General features: G+C 44.0%; 2 protein-coding genes and 2 long non-coding RNA genes across 5 annotated transcripts in view; 3 read left to right on the top strand and 1 right to left on the bottom strand.

Moving 5' to 3' along the window:
• The window catches only part of LOC109511084 (uncharacterized), a 39,909-nt gene extending 32,061 nt beyond the window's left edge, over positions 1–7,848 (top strand). Inside the window, exon 4 of the long non-coding RNA XR_002167236.1 lies at positions 7,822–7,848. This is a non-coding gene — a long non-coding RNA (uncharacterized LOC109511084). The remainder of the gene's footprint in view (positions 1–7,821) is intronic.
• On the bottom strand, positions 200–11,920 carry papss1 (3'-phosphoadenosine 5'-phosphosulfate synthase 1). Its single transcript, XM_019861816.1, has 12 exons — positions 10,869–11,920; positions 10,218–10,332; positions 9,900–10,135; positions 9,076–9,214; positions 8,842–8,960; positions 8,640–8,753; positions 8,207–8,318; positions 6,654–6,859; positions 4,673–4,808; positions 3,829–4,097; positions 3,103–3,332; positions 200–1,979 (listed from the first exon to the last, which is right to left on the bottom strand). Exons 1-12 carry the CDS (start codon positions 10,929–10,931, stop codon positions 1,841–1,843), a joined length of 1,878 nt encoding a protein of 625 aa, XP_019717375.1. The 5' UTR covers positions 10,932–11,920; the 3' UTR covers positions 200–1,840.
• Positions 11,921–11,958: 38 nt separating this feature from the next.
• sgms2a (sphingomyelin synthase 2a) lies at positions 11,959–21,807 on the top strand. Of its 2 annotated transcripts, XM_019861819.1 has the most exons (9): positions 11,959–12,345; positions 13,907–14,009; positions 14,104–14,304; positions 16,515–16,991; positions 17,658–17,775; positions 18,375–18,528; positions 19,095–19,261; positions 19,374–19,515; positions 21,258–21,807. In XM_019861819.1, exons 3-9 carry the CDS (start codon positions 14,222–14,224, stop codon positions 21,557–21,559), a joined length of 1,443 nt encoding a protein of 480 aa, XP_019717378.1. In that variant the 5' UTR covers positions 11,959–12,345; positions 13,907–14,009; positions 14,104–14,221; the 3' UTR covers positions 21,560–21,807. The 2 variants fall into 2 exon arrangements, with proteins under 2 accessions (XP_019717378.1, XP_019717379.1); XM_019861820.1 differs by lacking the exons at positions 13,907–14,009; positions 14,104–14,304 and having other exon boundaries at positions 11,961–12,345.
• LOC109511081 (uncharacterized) lies at positions 20,229–20,854 on the top strand. The gene is made up of 2 exons (XR_002167233.1): positions 20,229–20,545; positions 20,592–20,854. It is a non-coding gene; the product is annotated as an uncharacterized LOC109511081 (long non-coding RNA).
• Positions 21,808–22,094: the final 287 nt, after the last annotated feature.

Raw genomic sequence — 22,094 nt, 5'->3', positions numbered from 1 at the left:
GGGGGGGGGAATTACGGGTCACTGGTGGGTCTCCTTTAACATACAGCTGATGGAGTGACGGTGGGGAGGAATCTGATTTTAAGAGGCAAAGCCATGCGGACAGCTTCAAGGTCGTCCTAACATCACATTTCATAAGCCCAAGTGTCTGTTACTTTTGGCGGAACGCTCTTGCATATTGAGACAAACAAAACGAAGCTTGTTTTGCTTGGGAGTTAAAAAGGCTTTACTGGACGAGGAAGCTTCGGAAGGGTATCCCGTGCTGGTGAAAACAAAGCAGCTGATTACACGTGTCAGAGATGAAATGCCACATGGAACAAATTAGCAACCTTAGACGAGCTGTCACAAAATACTGGAGAAGCACTGGGACATGCAAAATGTGCTTGGTAGGAAAACAAATACACATGAAAAATAAAAATCCAATAAAGTTCAAAAGTAATGATGGTGGATCATAATTAAATATACTTGGTCGTGGGCGTGTCCTGATTCCATCATGTATGTTTACATTTGCCCAAGGCACTCAACATTTACAATACACAAGATTACCGTATAAAGACACACACAGCTACACTTTGCATGAGATCTTAGGTACCCAACCATCATAACTTACAACCCCCCCCAAGCCCCAAACTCCCTGTATCAAATCAACCCTGAACTTCAGTCCAAACTGCTAACGCTAAAGTGACGACCTCACCAATAAGTCATCTGTACACTCGCCTCAAAGTAATGTACAAATCCTAAACCCCCTAATTTTCAAAATCACGGGACCACACCCCTCCGCCCGGCCCCCCAGGTCACACACCATGTTGTACGGAATGTAATTTCAGGTTGCCGCAGTGCTTGTGACAGAGAAGTGCAATGTCAAGACCAGATGAACTTTGACAAAGCGTCTGAACTTTTTTTTTTTTTTTTTTGGTACAGTTATATGATTTCATAGTTACGATTTTTCATCTGAGGGCAACCATAACCGACGTGGACCACAATGAATACAGCCCTAAGAACCAGAGCTGCGTCAACATCACTATGAGGTGCCTTTTGAGACTTTACGATTTTCAAAAAGTTGAAATTTAACTCCATTTTCATTGTGATAGGAAGATGTCATTTTGTTTTCGTTCCCACACATTTTTATATACAGTATATACACATTAAGTGCAAGTGGACAATGCCAATGGCAAAATATGATTGCTTGCTGACAGGGTGGACATTTTTGGCTCATGTGAGTGTTCTTTGAGCACTTATTGGTCCTTTATTTTTGCAACGTGATTCACTTAGCAAGCCGACGGTGTACTGTAGAGCAAAAATGTGACTTTCTGAAAGGCTTGTTCGATTCATATTTCAGTGGATATGTTAGGCTTTCAGCCACCCCTTCCAAAAGGATAATCATAATTGAACTGAAAACGCCATAGGAATTCTTAATGGGGTAACTGCCCCTTTATGTCAGGGTTGACAATTTCAGGGACCCATTCATTCAAAATTGAACATACCATGACCAAAATGATTTGTATGTGTGCAAATATTTTGTCACTTCTACAAGTACCTCCGTTTTGTTCTTTTGCTACATTGAGACGATGACAGTTGATTCTGATGAGGACAACAAAGGCACTTTATAGTGATCTTGACCGAGAGACTCTAATCCAAACCATCTCTTCTGCAACAGGTGTCCAATAAACTATGGCTCAAAAAAAAAAAAAAAAATCTAATCAAGTACATAGCGCACGTAACTAAGAACCACCCCTGTGAGGAGCAATGACTGAATGGTCCCAACATCGGCCTGTTTAAATGGCAAAAAAAAAAAAAAAAAAGGAAAATCAGTGTTCCCTGTTTTTTCCGAGCAGAACGCCATCTATGCCTTCTCCAGAGATTTGTAGTATTCTTTCAGCACAGCCCAGGCCTTCGGCGCCATGAAACCATCTGGAGGGTTGTCGCCTTCGCGGGCCATCTTGCGCATGCGTGTGCCCGAGATGAAGTCGTAGTCTTGATGGCTGCGGGGGAGAACATTAAAAGGTTTACTTTTGGCTTGGCTTCAAGCTTTTAGGAATTGGAAACAGGGATGCTTTTGGAAGACTGTGTTCTTAGAGTAGGAATTAAACGATATCAATGTCACCATGTATATCGAAAAATGATAATGTGAGGAAAAGCTGAGTGGCTGGAGAAGTGAAATGTTTTTTCGGGTATGTTTACATATCGTTTCATGAAACTTGCAAAGTTGAAGTGATTTGTTTTGTACTTTATTGTTGAATCTGACTTACTGACTTGTTTACGCTACACTTGTTTGGTAGAATTGTTTTTTTTTATATGAATTCATGGTTCATTTGCCTTTATTTTAGCATAAACTTTACTTGTAAGACCAACACGTTTATGTAAAATACATCAGATTTTTTTTATTAATTAATTTATTCCTCATTTGTTAAAAAAAACTACTTTGGAAAAGGACTTCGACAAAAATGATAACTGCGATATCAAGGGGAAAACAAAAAAAAATGGTTTTCAAAATCGTTCAGCCCTACTTGTGAAACAGTGATTTGAAGTATTAATACTTACGTTTTGATCTTAAACTGTTTTATTGACACATCCTGTATAACGATCTGAAGATGCCCTCAGACATAATCAGTCCATGACCAAAAAAAAGAAAACTAAACTAAAGCAAGGACTGCTCTTTGAATTGGGTCCACCGAGAGCCATGCTCAGGCACCTTTTGTGTCCATTTTATTTGATGTGAAATTGGAAGCAGCCTCTTGTGAGCTGAACCATGACTTCTTCATGTTGGCAAAACTGTCAAGACCTCATGAGAGAACATTTGGATGGGATTTTGCGTTTCTTGCAGTGGCGAGTCACTTTTGAGCTTTAAAAAAAAAAAAATTGAACTAAAGCCGAGTGAACTGTTCAGACCTTCGAAGTTTTGTTCTAGTACGGAATGTTCTTGATAAACTCCATGTCACACATTGTGCTTCACGGGCAAACAGAAACAAGCCATAGTCCATACCAACGTTCACCCTCCCCTTTCAGATTTTTTTCTTCCTTTGCCATTTCACTTGCGGCAAAGGAGGAGGAAAAAGAACGGAGGGAAATAATGTGCGGCAAGCTGCTTGGTGCCACGCTACTCACTTTTTGGCCTCGTAGAAGTCCATGGCTCGCTTCACTTTATTGTACGCGGCGACCTTGAAGGGGACTATCTCCAAGGTAATGAGACCCGGGGCCATGGTGAGGACTTTGGCCCCGTGGGTGGGCTCATACAGGTCCTTCCCCGTGTCGGGGTGGGGCATGCCGGCGGGGTCGCGGCCCACGATGTAGAAGTTGGCGCCGGCTACCATTCGAGCACGGCAGTGCCACTGCACCTGTCATGGGAGGGAAACATGCTGATTGGCAAATCTGGACACAAAAAAAAGGGGCTGCAACTATTTTATCGTTTAAATCAAACTTTCACGAAACAGAGTCGGGGGACGGGTGGGAGCTTGGAAATTTAGCGCTGCCCATCAGCCTAGTCTAGCTGGTTTCACCTGGGAGTTGATTAGCCCACAGAGTTTGTCCAAGTATCAGCACTTGAATTTGCTTGCAACCAAAATGGTTGACTTACTGTTACTTGAAACTGGACTCAGATTTTTTTTTTTTGGTGGGGCCTGGGTTGTTGGCTTGCAGATTTCAGATATGGGTCCTTAAATGACAATAAGTCTGTTGAGTTGAGTTGACAGGTCTGCCTAATTTTGTGCAAATTAGTGAAACTGGTGTCAGGGAAAATGATCTCCAATTTTCCGGGGCGGTGCTTCTCTGTGAACCTACGGTGGTCGGTTTTGTTGGGAAACACGAGGGAAGGGGCATTCGGTAAGCATTCACCTCGGTGGGCCCGGCGTACATCATAGGTGAGGGGAAGATGGCGACGATGGTGGAGTCGGGGTTCAGGATGCCCTCCTCCAGCACGGCGGCGTGCTGCCTCATCCGCCACGGCAGCGGCACGTCGTCATCCTTGGTCCAGCCGCCCAGCGGGTGCAGCAGGAGCACGGGCCGGCGGTAGCCCCGCTCTGTCAGACGCTTGTGGGTGTCCTGCATCAGGAGAGCGTGGCCGTTGTGAACCGGGTTGCGCAGCTGGAAGGCAAACACGGCATCTGCGAAGGGAGGAAACATGGACTTGAAATTTAGTCGGACAAAAAAATCTCCGTTCAAGTCCTTTTCCTCAAGCCATGACCACTTGAACGTGTTCCTAACACTTGCATCGATTGCACGTATGTCTGTCAGCTTGCCTGTCTACCTGTTTGAACATTGCGCTGGGGCCGTACCTGGCCGATCACACATGAATTAAGTTTACACAAAACGCTATTCAAATACTCGACAATCAATGATTAATCTGCCTTTTGTGTGCACACGTGCACCCTTTGTGGCTTCCGTTCTCGCCGAAATTTCCAAATCTCCAAAGATATGGCGAGGCCATGAGAATGCGAGGGCAGGGGTGTTACTATTCCTAGTGTTAGTGCCTCAACATGGCTGCGCTCGTGAAAGCAAAACAACGAACTCAAATGCGTGTTTGTTCAATGTTGTCAACTAATATCCGGATTAATTTTAGGCAATTTTTCCTCAATTTTCCGGAGGAATTTTCATGAAAATTTGAAAATCCAGAATTCTGGGAAAATCCGGAGGACTTTCATCACTGATGATCTTGGCCCCTGCAGAAAAAAAAAAATACCTGCATTCATTTCTTTAAACTTCTGTTTGAGCTCAGTGGGCGTCAGTCGATACTGGTCCAGTCCGTCGTTCCAGTAGATTCGGTCAAGGACCTGCAGGTCGCCACCGACAAGCCAGTCGCCGCTTTCCATCACCATCTGAAACAGGAGTCAGAGCAGCGATCAACGCTGAACGCAAACACAGTCCAGACATGAGACGACCGCGGGCTGTAAAAAAAAAACGCAGAGGCGAGCTGGAGTGGCGCCAGGCCAAGGTCTAATAAAGTCCAGACTTATCACATCTGAAACAGCGGGGACACTCACAAAATGGATCGAAAGTAGAGCCTGTTCAAAAGATTTTCTTCACTGGACGAGGTCACCAAGCATACATGCTGTTTTAGCAATCTTTAAAAAAAAAAATGCTGGTTTGATGGCTGTCTTTCGACTTGGTGAAACAGCGTGTGGCTCGCTGCCCAAGGTTATTTTTGTGCGCTCCGTTCCAAGTAACTGTCATCAATTCGATGTTATTGTCGTGAGACGGCGGTTTGAGTGGGACAGCGGCTGTCATGTTAGTTGGAAGACCTTCTATACTGCGCTTGTGTGTTTTCCCGATGCAACATCTTCCAACAGAAATAGGGTAACTATTATGGTTGTATGATTGTGAATACGGTAATATAGAAAGCGTTGCCTTGACAACACGCATTAAGATGACCGGACGTCAAGCAGTTCTGCCGAACGTGACCGGTTTTGCAGCTGGTGAATGGGGCGGAGCATTGGCAGATCGCTACGAAATTGCTACGATTCCGAATTTGAATTGCAGGTGAACGGCTTCACACAAAAAAATTCTACAATTTTCTTCTAAGAAATACAGTGCTATTACGTGCACCTTTTCCGAGCTCCTACTGCCATTTGTGGAGGGGGGAAAAAAAAAAAAAAAGCTTTATTTATCTTATCTACCTGAGCCTCGCAGCAACAGACTGGAACAATTTACAACACATTCAGTGAGAGTGAGTCAGCATCCAGAAATAACACCTGCCAAAGCGCACTGGACCAAAAGCGGGAGATCAAGTGATTAGCCCGGGCGTCCGGACAAATTGGGGAGGAGGAGCGCCTGACCCCGACAGCTTCCCTGCTTTTCAGTCTTTCCATCAGCCAAGTGAAACGGACGCCACATCAGATCTGTGTTCTATCGGGGCTGATTCCGAGGCAGCGAAGCATGCTTGTGCGGAAGCTCATCACTTTGGATTTATGACGGTTTTGGGTGTAAACATTTGTCTTTTAATGGCACGCCTGCTCGTGGAAGTGCGCACTTTCGTCCAACCTTGAGAGCCACCCTGTTGGGGTCGGTCAGAAAGTGAGCGGCACCACCTGTGTTGCTTAGGCTCTGCCTACACAAACATTGCTCGATTTTTTTTCCCCTTGTTTTTTTTTTTTTAAAGAAATGTATGTTTTTTTAATGAACTGTGGGCCTTTGTCCACACGGAAAATGAGTTGGAGAGGGTGGAAAAGTGAGCTTTTGGAAAACTGTGGTCAGGATGAAAACATTTCAAAAAAAGTGTTTTGAGTCCAGACTGGGGGAAACAGCATTCGTGGGATGAGCGCAGACTCATTTAATGTCAAAGTGTTTTTTGTCCAAGCACTTTTGAGGCCAAACACAAATATCCCTCACAGCTCCCAAGCCTGATCAGAAGCTAATGCTGTTAGCCGTGCGGTCGACAATGTTGAATGCAGCTCTGCTTACCTTTTGGCCTTGATATAAGAGCATGGATGTCGCAGTCGTAGGGGATGGTTCTCAACAGTCAGTAAAATCGAGGCTGCGAATGTTGCGCTCCCGTCAGAGTTTGTTCAAGGTCGCAAATGTTCGCCAGTGCGAAGGTTTTATCATGCAAGTATGGGACACAATTAAGGGGGAAAAAAACATCTAAATCCCATCCCAGGTTGTGCCCCGCGCCTATCTGAAGCACCCTGGTAATCATCATTCCGAGTTTGCGTTTGGCTACTGACCTTGATGTAGGGATGGCTCTTGCATGCGGTGCCCCACTGGCGGGCGCAGCGCTCCTCCTTGCGGTGCTCGTAGAACTCGGGGTTGCGAAGGATAGCCACTCGCCTGCCTTCGTACACCAGCGCCATCGCCGTCACGCCGTCCAGGCGCTCTTTGTCCTCCGACGCCACCGGCAGCACCACCGGCACTGAAAGGTTGATCACACCGCCTGGAGCGCAGAGTGAAAAAATTCATCAGCAGTTATTTCAAGTTAGGTCCTGTATTTGGACAATGCCGAGAGTGCGTCCAAGTTTGACGACCATTTTGAGAATTTGCCACGAAAAACGTGAGTGCTGTCGCACATCATGTTCTATTCAAAATTGTTGGGTTAACATCCCTGCTATTACCCACATACATAGGAACCACGCTGCCGAATGAAAATGTTTAAAAAAATATTATAAAATGGCCTTGTTAGTTGACGGTCATATGATTTAAGAACTTGAATTGTGAACGCATGCTGATAAGTTATGATGGATCTTCTTGCTGTGGCGTCAGAGGGCGATACGGACCCCCAGCGCGCTGTCGTCTCGTCCCAATGTGCCGGCCGAGCAGCTGCTCCCCATTAAAACTCACACAAGCCAACAAGACAGACACAAACAGGACTTTTGTTGTTTGTCTTAGCAGACCGTTCAGTTCGCGGCGGGCCGGCAGCTTTGATTGACGTCGAAAATAGGAATTCCTTGTGCTCCCTGGCTGCAGTTTACTGGCACGCCGAACGACATGTCAATCTGAGAAATGTCGACACCTCATTTACATAGTCGAGTTATCATTTCTGCTTTTTACTTGAGGATATTCATGCTTGGACAGCCGTTGTCATCAGCACCTGCTAAATTCTGACAATGATACAAAAGTGATGCTATTTTTTCCCCCTTTTATTTTAAAAATGTTTTATGCATGTGCATGTAACAAAAACATTTGGCAGAACAGCTCAAGCTTGAGGAATTGGAAAAGGGTCACATGGGAAATCTTGGAACGTTTGTGAAGCATAAGTTGCAGTTAATCGCACTCAAAACTCCTTTCATTGCCAAAACACAGAATTTTTTTGTGCTCTTTTTGAATCTGAACGAAGCTGTCAATAATGTCGATAGCCCGGATGACTTGTTAAATGAAATGCATTCTGATATTTTGCAGATGTCCAAGTGGAAAGAATTCCTAAGGTAAGCTTTTCCGCCATCTAGTGGCCTTTCTGGTGTACTGCAGATATACTTCACACTAAAACGAATTGCTTTGGTGCCGAGCAAACAACCGAATAAATATTGTCGCTCTCTTTTACTGAAAAAGGGTGTTCTGATACCGGTAGATTGCTTCTCGTCACTTTTTTTTTAAATTTTAATGATGAAAATGCATGTATTAATTTGCTTAATTTTTTTTCCACGAAGCCAATATGAATCAGAATACCGTGTTTCAACTAGTGATGGCACAAAGAACATACTGAAAAATAGAGGTTTGTCTTGAGTTTCCCCTACAATGCTGTGTCTCCTTAAAAAAAAAAAATAATAATAATAATAATAAATACCATCCAGCAGGCAGTCAAAGTGGAGACACTGAAGATACTCCCGCTCCCTCATGAAGCCGTTGAGTGGTGTGGCCCAGCCTTCAGCCAGGACCTGCACCCACTGCATGTCCACCTGACGGTCACACGCGCAATCAACATCTTTAAGTCTCATTTACAGGCAGTAGAATGTCATAGAAAAATCAATGTTTATGGATTTAGAATGGACAACAAAATGTTGAAACTCTCATGTTCCCTTATAAAATTAACAGTGTCCCAACATAGTGGTTGTAGTTTGCCGGGCAGGAAAACCACACCAAACCATATTGACAGGTGTTGCTGTCTTGTTTGTTTAAACAAAAGAATTCAACAAATTGCATAAGTGGTTGTAATTTAGTGGTTAGCCTCAATACAATTGCTTGTGCCTCTCTGAAAAAGGACAGAAAAAAGGAGAAACCTTTCCAATCTGAAGAGAAGGTAGCGTCTCCGCATCAGCTTTGGCCAAGTCCAGTTTGTTCTCTGGAACGTACAACTCTTTCACCTCATAGGAAGCGTCCACCGGTACAATGTCCTGCGATGATGACAGAAACGCAAAACAATTGAGAATTTGTACGGTCCCGGCGGACGGGTTGGAGGGAAACTGTTGGCTCGGCATTCACCCTCTCCTGAAGCAGGTCAACCAGCTGCTGAATGCACTCGTTCACGCTGCAGGAGTCGGTTTTCAGCACCAGTTCAGGCGCCTCGGGTTTCTCGTACTCTGAGTCGATCCCGGTGAAGCCTGCGCAGCAGCGTGAAAAATGTCCGGTTTCTATGCTTCACGAGTGCATTATGACTTCATTGTCAGAACATTATGAGTAGGAATCCCGCGACTGGACTTGTCAAAAGCCCTCTACCTCTGATTTCGCCCGCTCTGGCTCTCTTGTAGAGGCCCTTGACATCTCTCTGCTCGCACACGTCCAGCGGGGCGTCCACAAACACCTCGAAGAAAGGCAGCCCCGCCGCTTCATGGATCTTCCTGGCATTAAGACGATCCTGCAAACAGTTCGGTCATGAGAAACAATTGGGTCGAACTATTTCTGATCACTGATGATGGCACAAAAGAAAACAAGCGCTCTACAGCTTTTTTTTTTCTTTAAAGAGAAATTCAAACACTTCTTTTGAATCAAATAAGAACTTTACATTGCTCAAATGAAATTAAACTTCAAAAAGGTGTAAATTTGGAGTAGACGGGGCTCAGCGCTAAAGCAGGCAGCATGGTGGTCGACGGGTTAGCACGGCCACCTTAGAGTACAGAGGTCGGGGGTTCGAATCCAGCCCAGGCGTTCCTGTGTGGAGTTTGCATGCCAGTCCCGTGCCTGTGTGGGTTTTCTCCGGGTACGCCGGTTTCCTCCCACTTTCCAAAAACATGCATGATAGGTTGACCGAACGCTCTAAATTGTCTCTCGGTGTGACTGTGAGCGCAAATGGTTGTTTGCCTGTGTGTGCTCTGTGATTGGCTAGCAACCGGATCAGGGTGTACCTCTCCCGCTGCCCGAAGACAGCTGAGATAGGGTGTGGCTGCGAAAGCGCTGTAAAAATGTAGATGGATTGCATTCGTGTTTTTCCATTCCGTAACCCAATGAGAATCGATAAGACACTTCACATGGAATCCCCACGAAAAGCAGTATTATCAGAATCGCTCAATTCCTTTTCATTTCCATCCTTAGCCATTACCCACCCTGCTGTAGGGGGAGATGAAGCTGGCCAGGCAGACCAAGCCGGCGTCTGCAAAGAGCCGCGCCACCTCGGCAATGCGCCGGATGTTCTCCTCGCGGTCCTCGGGGCTGAAGCCCAGGTTTTTGTTCAGACCCTGACGGATGTTGTCGCCGTCAAGCGTGTAGCATGGGATGCCATGGCAGACGAGATACTCCTCCAGGGCCATGCTCACTGTGGTCTTCCCAGCGCCGGACAGACCTCAGCCGCAAAAAGAAGAACGACAAAATAAATCACAAATTGGTGCAGTTGCAACCAGACTCAGCCAAGCCTCACAACTTACCAGTGAGCCATACAGTGCATCCTCTGAAGCCGCCTCTGGTGCCCACCACCTGCCCACGCTTGTTCCTGCTTACGTGGTGCGCTTGGTAAGTGACATTTGTGGCACGCTGTGCCCCCTGTATTGATTCAGGAATGAAAATCGATTGGTGGTTGAATTTACCATTAGGGATTGGGTCGATTGTGGTCACGAGTTGTTGATTAATTGCTCCTTGATTAACATTTCATCAACTCTCTTTTTCTCATTGTAAACTTTGTAGACATCCAGTAACTTGTCGCAATGATGTTGGATTTTATAAAGTTTTGGTGCAAAATATATCGTTTTGCGTTGAACAAACGACCCGCTGAACATATACACAGATTAAATAGTATTTAAATAAAATAAACGAAATAGAAAAAAATATCGACGATTCATAAAAGGGCGTACAGAAATGTATTTGAATTAATTCCTTGATTATACACTGCAGTCATGTCCGGGCTGTCCAGGCAGTAACTTAGTTGCTAACACAAACCATTCAAAACAAGCTAAATGTACCGTCCACATCAATAGGGAAACGCTAATTATTGCTAACAGGCGAAACGTAAGGCAGAAGTTGTCTGATTTCTCGACGGGGTTGCGACGAATGGCCAGGTGATCGCGGCTAAAGACACTCACCCAATTCTGCGGCGCGTTAGTCAGCTTCTGCTTCTTGTACGAGTTTCCGTATGTCTCCATCATATCAGCCCGCCGATCCGCTTACTTTGTTCCACCGTTTTCGATCGCTTTTAAGATCTGAGGACCCGTTGTCCGCGTTTACCTGTGATGTGTGCCCAACCCGATGCTGTTAGGTATCGCCCGAGCACGGAGGAAAGCCTCGGCAAATTGAAAAGGGGAGCGACAGGAACCGGTTGCCGAGGGAGCCCGAGCCACGTCGCCTGGCGAAGCTGTGCCGGTCTTCCTTTCTTCTTCTTCTTCTTCTTCTTCTTCTATCTATTGGCGGTTGCCGAATAACTTTGAGTGCATTACCGCCATCTTCTGAAATACTGTAGATTGTGGGTCTGGACAATACTACTTTACTGTATGCCAGAGCCTCCCATTTTATTATCCTCTCTCCAAACAACAAGAACAGAAATTTTAAACTGACCTCAGAGCAACCGATGAGCCTTACTTGATAACATTGTTACTATTCAAAATCTATATTTCTTCCCTGAAAAAAAATAATACTCCAATGTTCAATGTATGTAATTTGGTCATCACTCCATTTCCCCACCTTTCGTTATTTTCATCATATCAATGTGTGCAGTCGGATGTGAAATTAACACTAGACAAAAAGCTAAGAAATTCGAAATGCCGGTTAATAAATAACCGAGTCAGCTTGCTAACTGAGTCATGATGCCAAGTGACGTGATTCATAAACTGCTAACATTAGCGAAAAATGACTACCTTGTCAGCAAATACACACATTGTGGCAACAGTCTAAAGCACTTAATGTAAAAAAAAAAAAAAAAAGCTTAACGGCGCTTTCAGAGACTGATGTGGGTAGAGGCAGAGATGTACACGTTCGTGTTGGTGGCGATTGGTGGTGGTTTTCTAACCAACATTAAATCATACGCTGACACGAGGCGTTTTAGACCTTCCCTAAAATGTTGCTCTTTGCTTGTACATTGTCTTGTTGCAGTTAATTCACATCAAAATCAAACCTGGGAGTATGACCATTATGCATTTCTAACAGCATCTTAGGTATTTATTTATATTCAGGGCCCATAAATCATCGGGCAGCACACTAGAGGCCGCCCTCGATCCGAACACAATGCACACCAGAAGCCGAATCGCACACCTCTGTTCGTCACAGAGTTCAACGTCACCGCTTTGGCTTGATGACGCCGGTGTTTTGTGACGTCGACGCCGGGTGAGTCGACGCGATTGACATTCGAAGGGGACCGAATGGGATGGACGCGAGCGGAAGGGCGAGCGCAGTCTGGTTGGCGCACGTCAAACGATGGGCGGCGGGGAGGAGCGAGCCCCGGAAGGCGAGGGTCTGTCCCTTGAGGAGCCGGAGCACTCCTCCCTGAGCCGAACGAGCTAAGCATCCTCTGCACCCTCTTGCCGACACTGCGACGACACAAGACACCTCGAAGACCGACGAGGACAGGTAAGACTCCTCCGAAAAACGGACTCTTGCTCAAACTTACTGTTGCATTTCGAGAGGGATCCATTCAACAGTGTTTTCTGTGTTGCACTTTGCAGTGCTGTCCATTAGAATGTAACTTGTCCCTGCCAAGCTACCCAAAGTATAAGACTCATAATGTCTGTCATAATTTAGTATCACACAATTGTAATGGGGGACTTTATGTATCGGGCCTCATGTTGTGACCGTTGAATTTTAACTGATCCTATCAGTTTTCAGCCCCCCTGAGACTTCAAGAGAAACAAAGAAATAATAGATTGTAGGTTTTATAATCAGCATTTGCGGGTTAAATACTATTATGATATTTATTATTATTATTCCCTCGTGGTCGTATCTATCTTATCTATATCAATCAATCTAGCACCCTTTTTGAAACTGAGATCTATGCCTTACATTCTGATGAACGCGAAGTGCCACCAGTTGGACACACTTCTGAGAGAAAACATGTACTCAGATTACCTTTAATCATGTTACAGTTCTCGTCAAAATGAATGATATTAACGCATGGTATGCGAAGACACCGATCAAGTTAACAATTTCTCGTAGCGATTCAAGAAACAGATGAATATCAACATGCAACAATGTTCTAATTTTCAAATAATCGCTCCTACGACATTCCGAGGAAATCACAACGTCCTCTCACTAGCGGGCTTGGTTTAGAACAGGCCTGAGGGCTACTCATGTGCCTGTGGGCACTAGGTTGGTGATTTCTGGCCGAGTGATTAGCATGTTTACCAGACATCCGTCCGGTATGCAGTTTGCATGTTCTCCCCTTTCTCAGGCGAATTTTGTCCTGCTACTCTCTGCCTTCCGGCTACATCAAAGGATAATTACAATGGCAGCTTGCAGACCAAATTAAATTGCAAATTATCAATGCCAGTCCGATGAATTTTCCTCTGATCATGTAAATCAAAACAATGTAGGCACAGTATATGTTTCATATTCTGAAAAAAATTCAGATCCAATGTTTAAGCTGTGTGTAACACGATGACACTCGTACTGGTTTGTGTATCTGCTACACAGTCCAAAAGTCCTTTTTAAATTTTGTTATTTCTTTATTTTTCTGTCTGCCTTTCTGCCACACTCCAAAAACATGCATGTTAGGTTTAAATTGCCTGGCGGTCTACATACACTCCATGGACTTTAGCTTTCTTACCTGCATGAGATGAGAACATACAAGCAAGACGTTCAACTTTTATTCTGTCCCCTGTAGTTAAGAACGCTTTATCGGTTTGCACGTAAACAATGCGTACACATGCGATGAGATCAATTCTGAATAGCGTCGTACATATTGATCAGAGATGAGAGCAGCCTCAAAACCTCACTTTGAAATAGAAACATCAAAACATTTCCAATGCTGCGTTGCTTTTTTTTTTTTATTTTAATTCTATTGCGAACTCCCAGATGTTGGGAGGCCTGCCTGAAAGGGAGAGAGTGTAATTACAAGACAGTGCAAATGACCTGTTGCCCCACCCATGAGTCTCCTCTGGAACATGGTGTTTAACACTGTGTGTGTGTATCTAAGACAGACTCCCTACAAGGGAGACGCCCAGTCCTGCCTGTCATTACTGACAACGTACGCCACACTTGAGGCCCGAAGGCACCCAGGTCCACCCTGTCTAATAAGAGTAAGCATGTTTCGCATCACATGTGGCTTTTCCACCTCTACCGCACATGTGTTCGAAGGCCGCTTCATGTCCACTCCATATGTGGTACCTCCAGGTCTGCCCTATCTCAGGTCCAAAGCACCTTGGGCCACCCAATTTCTAATCTAAAGGCCCAGCAACAGGCCAGCTACATGTGAGATCTAAGGCCCCACCTGTGGTCATAAACTTCCAACATGTCCACTCCATTGATCGTTCCAGTCATAACCGCAGCTGACCGTTCTTCCAAACCCGATGGATTTCGTCTCAACAATCTGAGGTCAGAGGCACAAATATATGGGAACACAACCCAAACATTTCAGCATGTTCAGAGCTTGAATATTGACAAAAAAGACACTTTCTGCAGCCTTCCATGAGGGCTCCGCCTTTGGCATGACTTATTTTTGTCACTGCCTTTGATGGAGACGATCCACATGCTGCCAGGAGGTAAATGAGTGGGGAGCTGTCGTAGCATGTTATTACCGAGGCCCCAAAATGGAGGCCCAGCCCTGGTTCTTGTGGAGTATAAAACAGAACCTTCATCCGGGCTCTCTGGAAATAGCCTGGTTGGGTGCAGCCGGCCAAGTTATCCATTACGCCGTGTGGACATGTGGAATTGCTGTTCTTGTTTTTTTTTTTTGTTTTGTTTTTTTTAAGTCATTTTTCCATCACCACTCATTCCCTTCAGAGCACTGGCGGGCACACTGGCCGGTGGGAAAAAAAAAAAGACTTCTCTTTGCTTCCCATCAGAGCAGACTTGCTTGAACACTGCTGAACATTGATGCCGTGTTTGAAAGCATATTTCCCTCATGGGAAATATTGTGATTCTTCCGTTCCAGGGTAAACTGCAACCATGGCTGTTCAGGAAATCTTTCAGTTACTATGTTGTGTTTTATATATATATATATGTCATGTGCAAAAAGAAGCTAACTTTAAAATAAAAATAAAATAGCAAATTTTCCCCAAATGCTTCCGAAGTCCCAATTGTTTTTACTTTTGCTGCTTTTTCAACCACATTTAATAAGATTAAGGCTTCATCATGTCCATTTTTCATGTCATCCAACCCGGTCGACCCTATTAACAGGGAGACAGGTGAAAAAAAAAAATCGTCATATTTATTCATTCAAATGAAATGCATTCAAGTATTAGTCACTTGTGAGTGATTTTCTAATTATTTTGCATCGATAGACACGACGCTTCCCGGCAACATAGACGTTACATCACCCCATGTACAGCAACGCGAATGATCTTGTGTTGTTTGCACGCCCCCGCCGTTAATCAACTTTGCGACTCCTCCCCGCCTGTCAAACGTTGTCATTCGCAGCCATCCATCAGCCGCACCTCGCAGTGTACATCCGTGATTCTCAGACTGATCGTCATTGTCCCTCCCTCCCCAAAATTGATCGGGAGCAACGTGATACCCGTCTATTTCTATCCCAATTCTTTGCCCGGGTGCCATATTTGTCCACAAGTAAACATCCCATTGTCTATGCATCCTAAGTAGGCTCTCGTTTAGGATTGCTATCCCCAGAGCCATTAGCAGTTAAAGGCGCCCTTTAAAACCTTTTAGATGTGAACTAATGAAAATGTTGAAAGTGGAGAACGTCGTACGCTTGATGTAGGACTTCCACTGGCCATTAAGTGGAGCACACTGAAAGACATTGTGATTGTAGACATTTTACAAACGGTTCACTTCTTGCTCCATCCACTCTCACTCGATGTTTAGAATTGGACAACATGTGGTAGGACCCAACTGGACCCAACCGATGTGGATTTTTTTGGAAGCCGATGGCAATTGTGAAATTTGACGGAATACAATTCCAATTAAGCAATGAATCAACCAATTAACTCAAAAATATTTACCTTGATAAGTCAAAAAAATAATCTTTTGATCCTCAATGTTTACAACAATAAAGGTTTGACTTACAGGCCGAACATTTGACTGTTTGAAAATATTTAGTTCCTTAGTATTAGTTTTTCCAACAATTGGTAAAAAAAGCAATCACTTTTTTGGGGAGGGGGTGGTGTTTGAACCTCATTATCTTTGTTTTATGGTGTAATGCGTTATGAGTAAAAAGAGAAAAAAAATGGGCAAAGAAGCCACCGGGTGAATTTAAAGGAGCCAATATCTGCTGATGAAGTCCTCTGGCCGATTAATCGTTTGGGCCCCGAATGCACATAGAATCGAATGATTTTCAAGGGCAAGAGTCTCTTAGCCAGTCAATTCGGTAGCCCACGTTATTTGCAGTATGCAGCTGAAAATGATTTGACCCAACGTGGCGCCGATTGACGTGTAGATGTGCAGATAACTGAAAATAAGGAGGAGGAACGGCGAATTTATCACAGAAAAACAAATAGTCACAGACAAGTGGAAAAATGAAAGCGGACAGATTTTTATAAAATAATCTTGGTCAGAGTTAATTTTTTATTAAAAACAACAAAAAAAAAGTGATTGAACCAAATAAAGAACGCATGGAATTGTTGTTGCAGTCCCTCCACCTCCATTCAGAGGGGTCCCACCTGTGAATGGACAGAGCAGGAAGCCATGTCGTCATCCCAGGCGGATAGCATGAACCAAAAAATGGAAGGCGGTGCCGGGCACAGCGGTGACAAAAAACCCTGCCCTGTGCACACGCCAGGCTCGGGCGACACCAAGCGGGGCTTCCGCAAGAGCAGGCACAATGACTACGTCAAGATCTCCATGAAGGAGCCCGAGGTCAACCGACTGCCTCCGGAGTGGTGGAAAACGACACTTCTCTTCTTCTACGCCGGCCTCAGCCTGGTGCTGACCACGGTGGTCATCACGGTGGTGCACGAGAGGGTTCCGCCCAAAGAGAGCATCCCGCCGCTGCCCGACACCTTCTTTGAATACATCGACAGAGTCAAGTGGGCCTTCACTGTTACGGAGGTTAATGGCATCGTGCTGGTTACCATTTGGTTCCTGCAGCTCTTCTTCTTCAACCACAAGTGAGAAGCGTATGCATACCGAGATCTGTTTCAAATACTTTGGTATCACCTTTTAGTGATGTTTCACTTGAGATTTTTGGAGGGCGGCAAATAACTATTTTATTCAAGTGTTAAATGTTGCACCTCAAGGTGCAGTTTTGGGCTATCATAACTAATTGATATGCCATATTATGTCCTTGCTGGTCCTGAGGTCCTTGATACCGGCATTTTAATTATTCCAAGAATGAGATCAAAATGTACAGAGAGGCTGCATTTCGCCGTTACTGCGAGTGCCTGTCGGAGGGCGCCAGGAGAGCAGAGACTTGGTGTTTTCAAAAGTAAGATGAAGAATCACCTGATGCTGTATAAGTTAAATGTATATTTTTTCCTATATACCCTAAAAACAGTTGGTAAAAAAAGAACCCAAATTCGGTCAAAAAGTGACCAACTTTTTGGGTCATCCAATTTTTGGGCTCAAGTGAATAGCCCACGAAGTAACACATTTTTATGTGTTCTTCACAAAAATTAGCATATCAGACGGTTTTAAAAAAAAATATATATATATATTATTATTATTTTTTTTAAATAACAAGCAACTTAAAAGTAAAATGTCTAGAAATGTTCCCTACAAATTCCAATACTGTCCATGTTTTGTCACTTATTAATAATGTACGGTAAATGTTGCAGGTCCATCGTATGCCGACGTTACTTTTTCCTCCTGGGCACCTTGTACTTGTACCGCTGCATCACCATGTACATCACCATCCTGCCTGTACCTGGTATGCATTTCAGCTGCGCGCCCAAGGTAAGCATGACACATTCTGGATGGGTCAGCAACGCCAACAAGAGAGACGTGACTTTTTTCTTTTGTGGACGTCATTCAATTCATGTGTGAACACGAGTTGCCGTCTTAGTATTCCAATGCAAATTTTCCATGGCAAAATTTCCCAAATGAATGCAGCCCTTTTAATGCTTGTCCGTTCCCATTTCTCAACCGATTCAAGCCATTCCAACGTCAAACTCGTCAGCCCGGCAGACGTTTGTTATGTTAGCAGACCAACTAGCACAGTGGTATGTTAGCATCTGAGCACTTCTCATTACAAATAGTGGCTGTACACGTGGCAAAATGTCAAACCCTTACACCAACCGCTAGCATGTTGGCTTTTTATCAGTTCTTATTAGAAATAATACCGGACTACAAAGCAAAATGTAAAACCCTTATCAGTCTGTCTGGGCGCTTTTTGGACTTTCATTCACGATATTTTAGCCAACATCAAGATGTAAAACCCCAATCAACCCGTCCCTGGACATTTTGTACTCGTATTGCAGTCTCGCTATTGTGAGCATAAAAACTGCTAGCATTTTGTCAACAACTTCAACCTCAGTGGCTTTGCTTTTCGTCAGCTGTATGGAGACTCGTATGCCAAGTTCCAGCGAATTCTGAAGTTGATTTCCGGCGCCGGCCTGTCCATTACCAGTTCTCATATTATGTGCGGAGATTTCCTGTTCAGTGGACACACCGTGATGCTCACCCTCACTTACCTGTTTATCAAGGAATGTGAGTCATTTTTATTATATTTTTCTGCATTTATGTATGCAGTATGTGTGTTGCTTGCCGTTTGTGTGTGTACGCCTATGTACGTATGGATGCACTTTCTTGTGCAAACTGTGAAACACATAAAAAAAATGAAAACAGTTGCAAGGAGCTGCTCCTCACTTGCATTTTAACCTAACCGAGCGACCCCACCTCCAGTGCCTGACGTCACAAACTCGTCTACGCCTCTTAAAAGCACACATCCGACACACAAATACTACAGCACATAATGAATTTATTATGAAACCAGTTTATTTCTTAACATTCTATTTTATTCGGTTTTTACACAATACTGTATATTCTGTTTCTTTTTGAAAAACATGTTACAAAAAGTGCCGTTACTTGGTGGGCTGTAGCGGATTAATGGAATTTTCAATAAATTTAAATGGGGAGCATTTATTTAAGTTTCAAAGTTGGTCACAGAATGAATTAAACTCGAAAGTCACGGTATCACTCTCAACTTAAAACAGTGAAAATGATTCATTTTGTTTGGCGTCACTCCTTTGCTTTGTGGTGGGCTTCCCCCGCAGACTCACCTCGCTCGTTTTGGTGGTACCACTTGATGTGCTGGCTGCTGAGTGCCGTGGGCGTGGTGTGCATCCTGGTGGCGCACGAGCACTACAGCGTGGATGTGGTGGTGGGCTACTTTGTCACAACGCGACTCTTCTGGTGGTACCACAGCATGGCCAACACACAGGTCGGTGTCACATCTCGACAACTAGTTTGCTATCTTGTAACATTAAATTTGTTGGTTCATTATTTTTTGTCCGATGCTGGCATTCGCCGTCCTGTTCTCCCCCTCTGCGCAGTGTGAGTGCTCACCCAACAACTACTTCACCAACACCTGGTGGAACCCGCTGTTTAACTTCATGGAGCGCAACGTGAACTCGCCTGTGCCGCGCGTGTACGGTTGGCCCATCAGCTGGGCGCCCGCCTGCCTGAAAAACCCTTGTAAGAAGTACTCCATGGTACAGAGCACACGTGATGAGTGACAGACTCGGGGGAGAGTAGGGGGGGGGGGGGCAGTGTTCAACAGACAAACGTGCCAAGGAGGTTAATTATGCTTTGTCTGTCTGTGTTTTTGCTGTTGTCATTTAAACAGCTGCATAGTTGGCTGTTTCTCTATTTGTGTGCGTGCGTATTACCGTAGATATTCTTCTGCCAGCTTCTAGCGCAGAGGTGGGCATTTATAGTGCATTTATAGTGACTTCACTTCCCAAAGTAAACTTCCAAATTAAAAAAAAAAAAATTGTTCAATGAGCGGACCTCACTATGACTGTCACAAGGTGCCTTAGTTCAGTGTTACCCAACCTTTAAGGCGCCAAGACGCACATTTTACATCCCCAAAAATCTGATGCCTCATGACAAGCAGTCCGCCAACCACCAGGGGGCGAATGCATCTGACAAGTGAGCAAGTCGTGCTGAGAGAAGAAAGCGCAGCAAAAATTTGAGATGAGGAGCATCATGATAAACAACTCATCTGTTGTCTTGACTTCGTATTTGCAGCTCTGCAAAAAAAAAATTGTTGACACAGTTAGCCATTTGTAAATTTTAAACATTTACATACAATTTTACTTCTTTTTATTTATCATCATTTACTCTTTCAGAGTTTAGTAATATGTACTTTGCACCGAGAACTGTTTGTTTGTTAAAAAGTAGTGCAATAAAAATACGGATGTTTTCCTTGCTTGAGGGAAATTGTGATTATAACGAAGGTTACAATACTGTATTATAAAATACAATATTACAATATAGATCAAAATAATCATTATTATCATTTTGGCCATAAACATGCAGCTCTAACTCATGCCATACCATCATTCAAAAATATACCCCAAAGTATATCGTACTTTAGTACTAATATGAAGTACTTCCTGAAATAATGTTGATGTTTGGCGGTAGTAATTCACGATCTGTCACTACGCTGCCAGCAAAGATAGATGAACAAGGTTACATAATTTGTCGTCCAAAAAAAAAAAAAGTAGATGAACAAAGATACATATTTTGTAGTCCAAAAAAAAAAAAAGGATCATTTTGCATAGCACACCTGATGATTTCCCACAACACACTAATGTGTTGTGGCACAGTGGTTGGGAATCACTGCCTTAGTGGGTTCAACTTTTGAGTGTGTGTGTGTGTGTGTGTGTGTGTGTGTGTGTGTGTGTTTACCAAAACTGCCTTTATGAGTTTTTATTATTCATAATAATTAATTAAACTTGATTTTAGAACCTCTCTATTTATGTGTATCATCGATGTGGTATTTGCCTTGTATTAAAATGAATTAAGAACACTTAAGTGTCTTATTTGCACTTGCGTGCGTACAATGATGCAAAGCTAAGGTCGATGCTTTCTATTACCTTTGATAGCACAGTCGCCCCTGCCAACATGGCCGACACATTAGCATGCTCTTAGTCTGCTCTGTTCTACCATAAATCTGTTTGGCTACGACGGGAAAGCAGAGCAAGCCGTAAACACCCGATCAGTCTTTGTGGCTAATCGTGAGCCAGTTCTAAAACTAATTGACTTTGAAACACCACTAGACACGATTTTCTGTCCGTTGCATCCAGGGTCGGATGCTTCCAGGTCCCTTAAATCGAGGTTCAACTGTATGAACATGAATCATTCCTGGACAGTTGGTTTTATGCATCGACGTATGATGTTGCATTTTAAACCCTATATTGTCTTTTTGTCAGGCGCTGCATATCAGCTAGTGTTGTACCAGAGAAGTGAGGGCAGTTCCATGACTGAAGATAGCGCTACGCAGCCGACGGGAGATAGGGTCATGCTGATTGGTCTCAATTCTTTGAACCATGAGGGACAAGCGCTCGGCTGCAAGTCGTCGGAAGTCGCCAGCCGAGCCCTTAGCATGACTCGGCACGACGACGGCTCCTGTGTGTGGAGGAACATTACCAGTCTGGTCAGGAGACTCATATATGGTCACTGCGACACACGCATATGTGACCTCCCACGTAGGGAATGTGGGGAGTGTAGTTAGGCTGTCATTTGTGATTCTTTTTTAAGTCCTTTTTTTTTCTTGTAGATCGCAATTTAAGATCAACAGAATCGTTGGGAAGTCATGTACCTTCCCTCACCTTGGTACTGGTGCGTCCTCCCGCATTCCAAAAACTTGCAATGTTTGGTTTAAGACTAGATATGATGCATTAGTAAAATACAGTAACCCTCCGCTATTTACAGGCAATAGAAACTGAGCACTGCCATGAATCAGAAAAACCACGAGTAATTTAAAAAATGTTTCTCATTGCCTATATAAGTCATTCAAAGCCGTGATTTCCAGTGTGTTGCGTGCACTGCTGGTGGGACGTGTGCTCCATGAAACCATCGAATCTCAAAACAGCATTTTACAAACAAGCGCGGCACTTTAGGAATAACCAGTGGATTAACCAATGGAATTCTATTTTATTAAGTGCAATACATTTGCATGATAATCTGAGACCACTTTAGATTTTCTTTATTTTTTTTTAGCAGCACACCATTTTACTTTAATCATTTCTGACATATCATTAGGCCTG

The sequence above is a fragment of the Hippocampus comes genome, unplaced genomic scaffold (genome assembly GCF_001891065.2).
Source record: "Hippocampus comes isolate QL1 unplaced genomic scaffold, H_comes_QL1_v1.1 scaffold7, whole genome shotgun sequence".
In the NCBI taxonomy this organism is placed as follows: Eukaryota; Metazoa; Chordata; class Actinopteri; order Syngnathiformes; family Syngnathidae; genus Hippocampus; species Hippocampus comes.
Note: the sequence above shows the minus strand (reverse complement) of the source record. Positions and strands in the feature narration are given on the sequence as shown.

What these genes read in the sequence shown, in the direction of transcription:
- sgms2a (XM_019861819.1), top strand. Translation starts at nt 14,222, where the DNA reads ATGTCCACTCCATTGATCGTTCCAGTCATAACCGCAGCTGACCGTTCT. An exon ending in TTTCGTCTCAACAATCTGAG is followed by an intron (nt 14,305 to 16,514) that starts GTCAGAGGCACA and finishes TTGTTGTTGCAG; the next exon opens with TCCCTCCACCTCCATTCAGA. An exon ending in ACAGCATGGCCAACACACAG is followed by an intron (nt 19,262 to 19,373) that starts GTCGGTGTCACA and finishes CCCTCTGCGCAG; the next exon opens with TGTGAGTGCTCACCCAACAA.
- papss1 (XM_019861816.1), bottom strand. Translation starts at nt 10,931, where the DNA reads ATGATGGAGACATACGGAAACTCGTACAAGAAGCAGAAGCTGACTAAC. An exon ending in CTTTGACTGCCTGCTGGATG is followed by an intron (nt 6,860 to 8,206) that starts GTATTTATTATT and finishes TCTGCGCTCCAG; the next exon opens with GCGGTGTGATCAACCTTTCA. An exon ending in AGAGCCATCCCTACATCAAG is followed by an intron (nt 4,809 to 6,653) that starts GTCAGTAGCCAA and finishes CTCCTGTTTCAG; the next exon opens with ATGGTGATGGAAAGCGGCGA.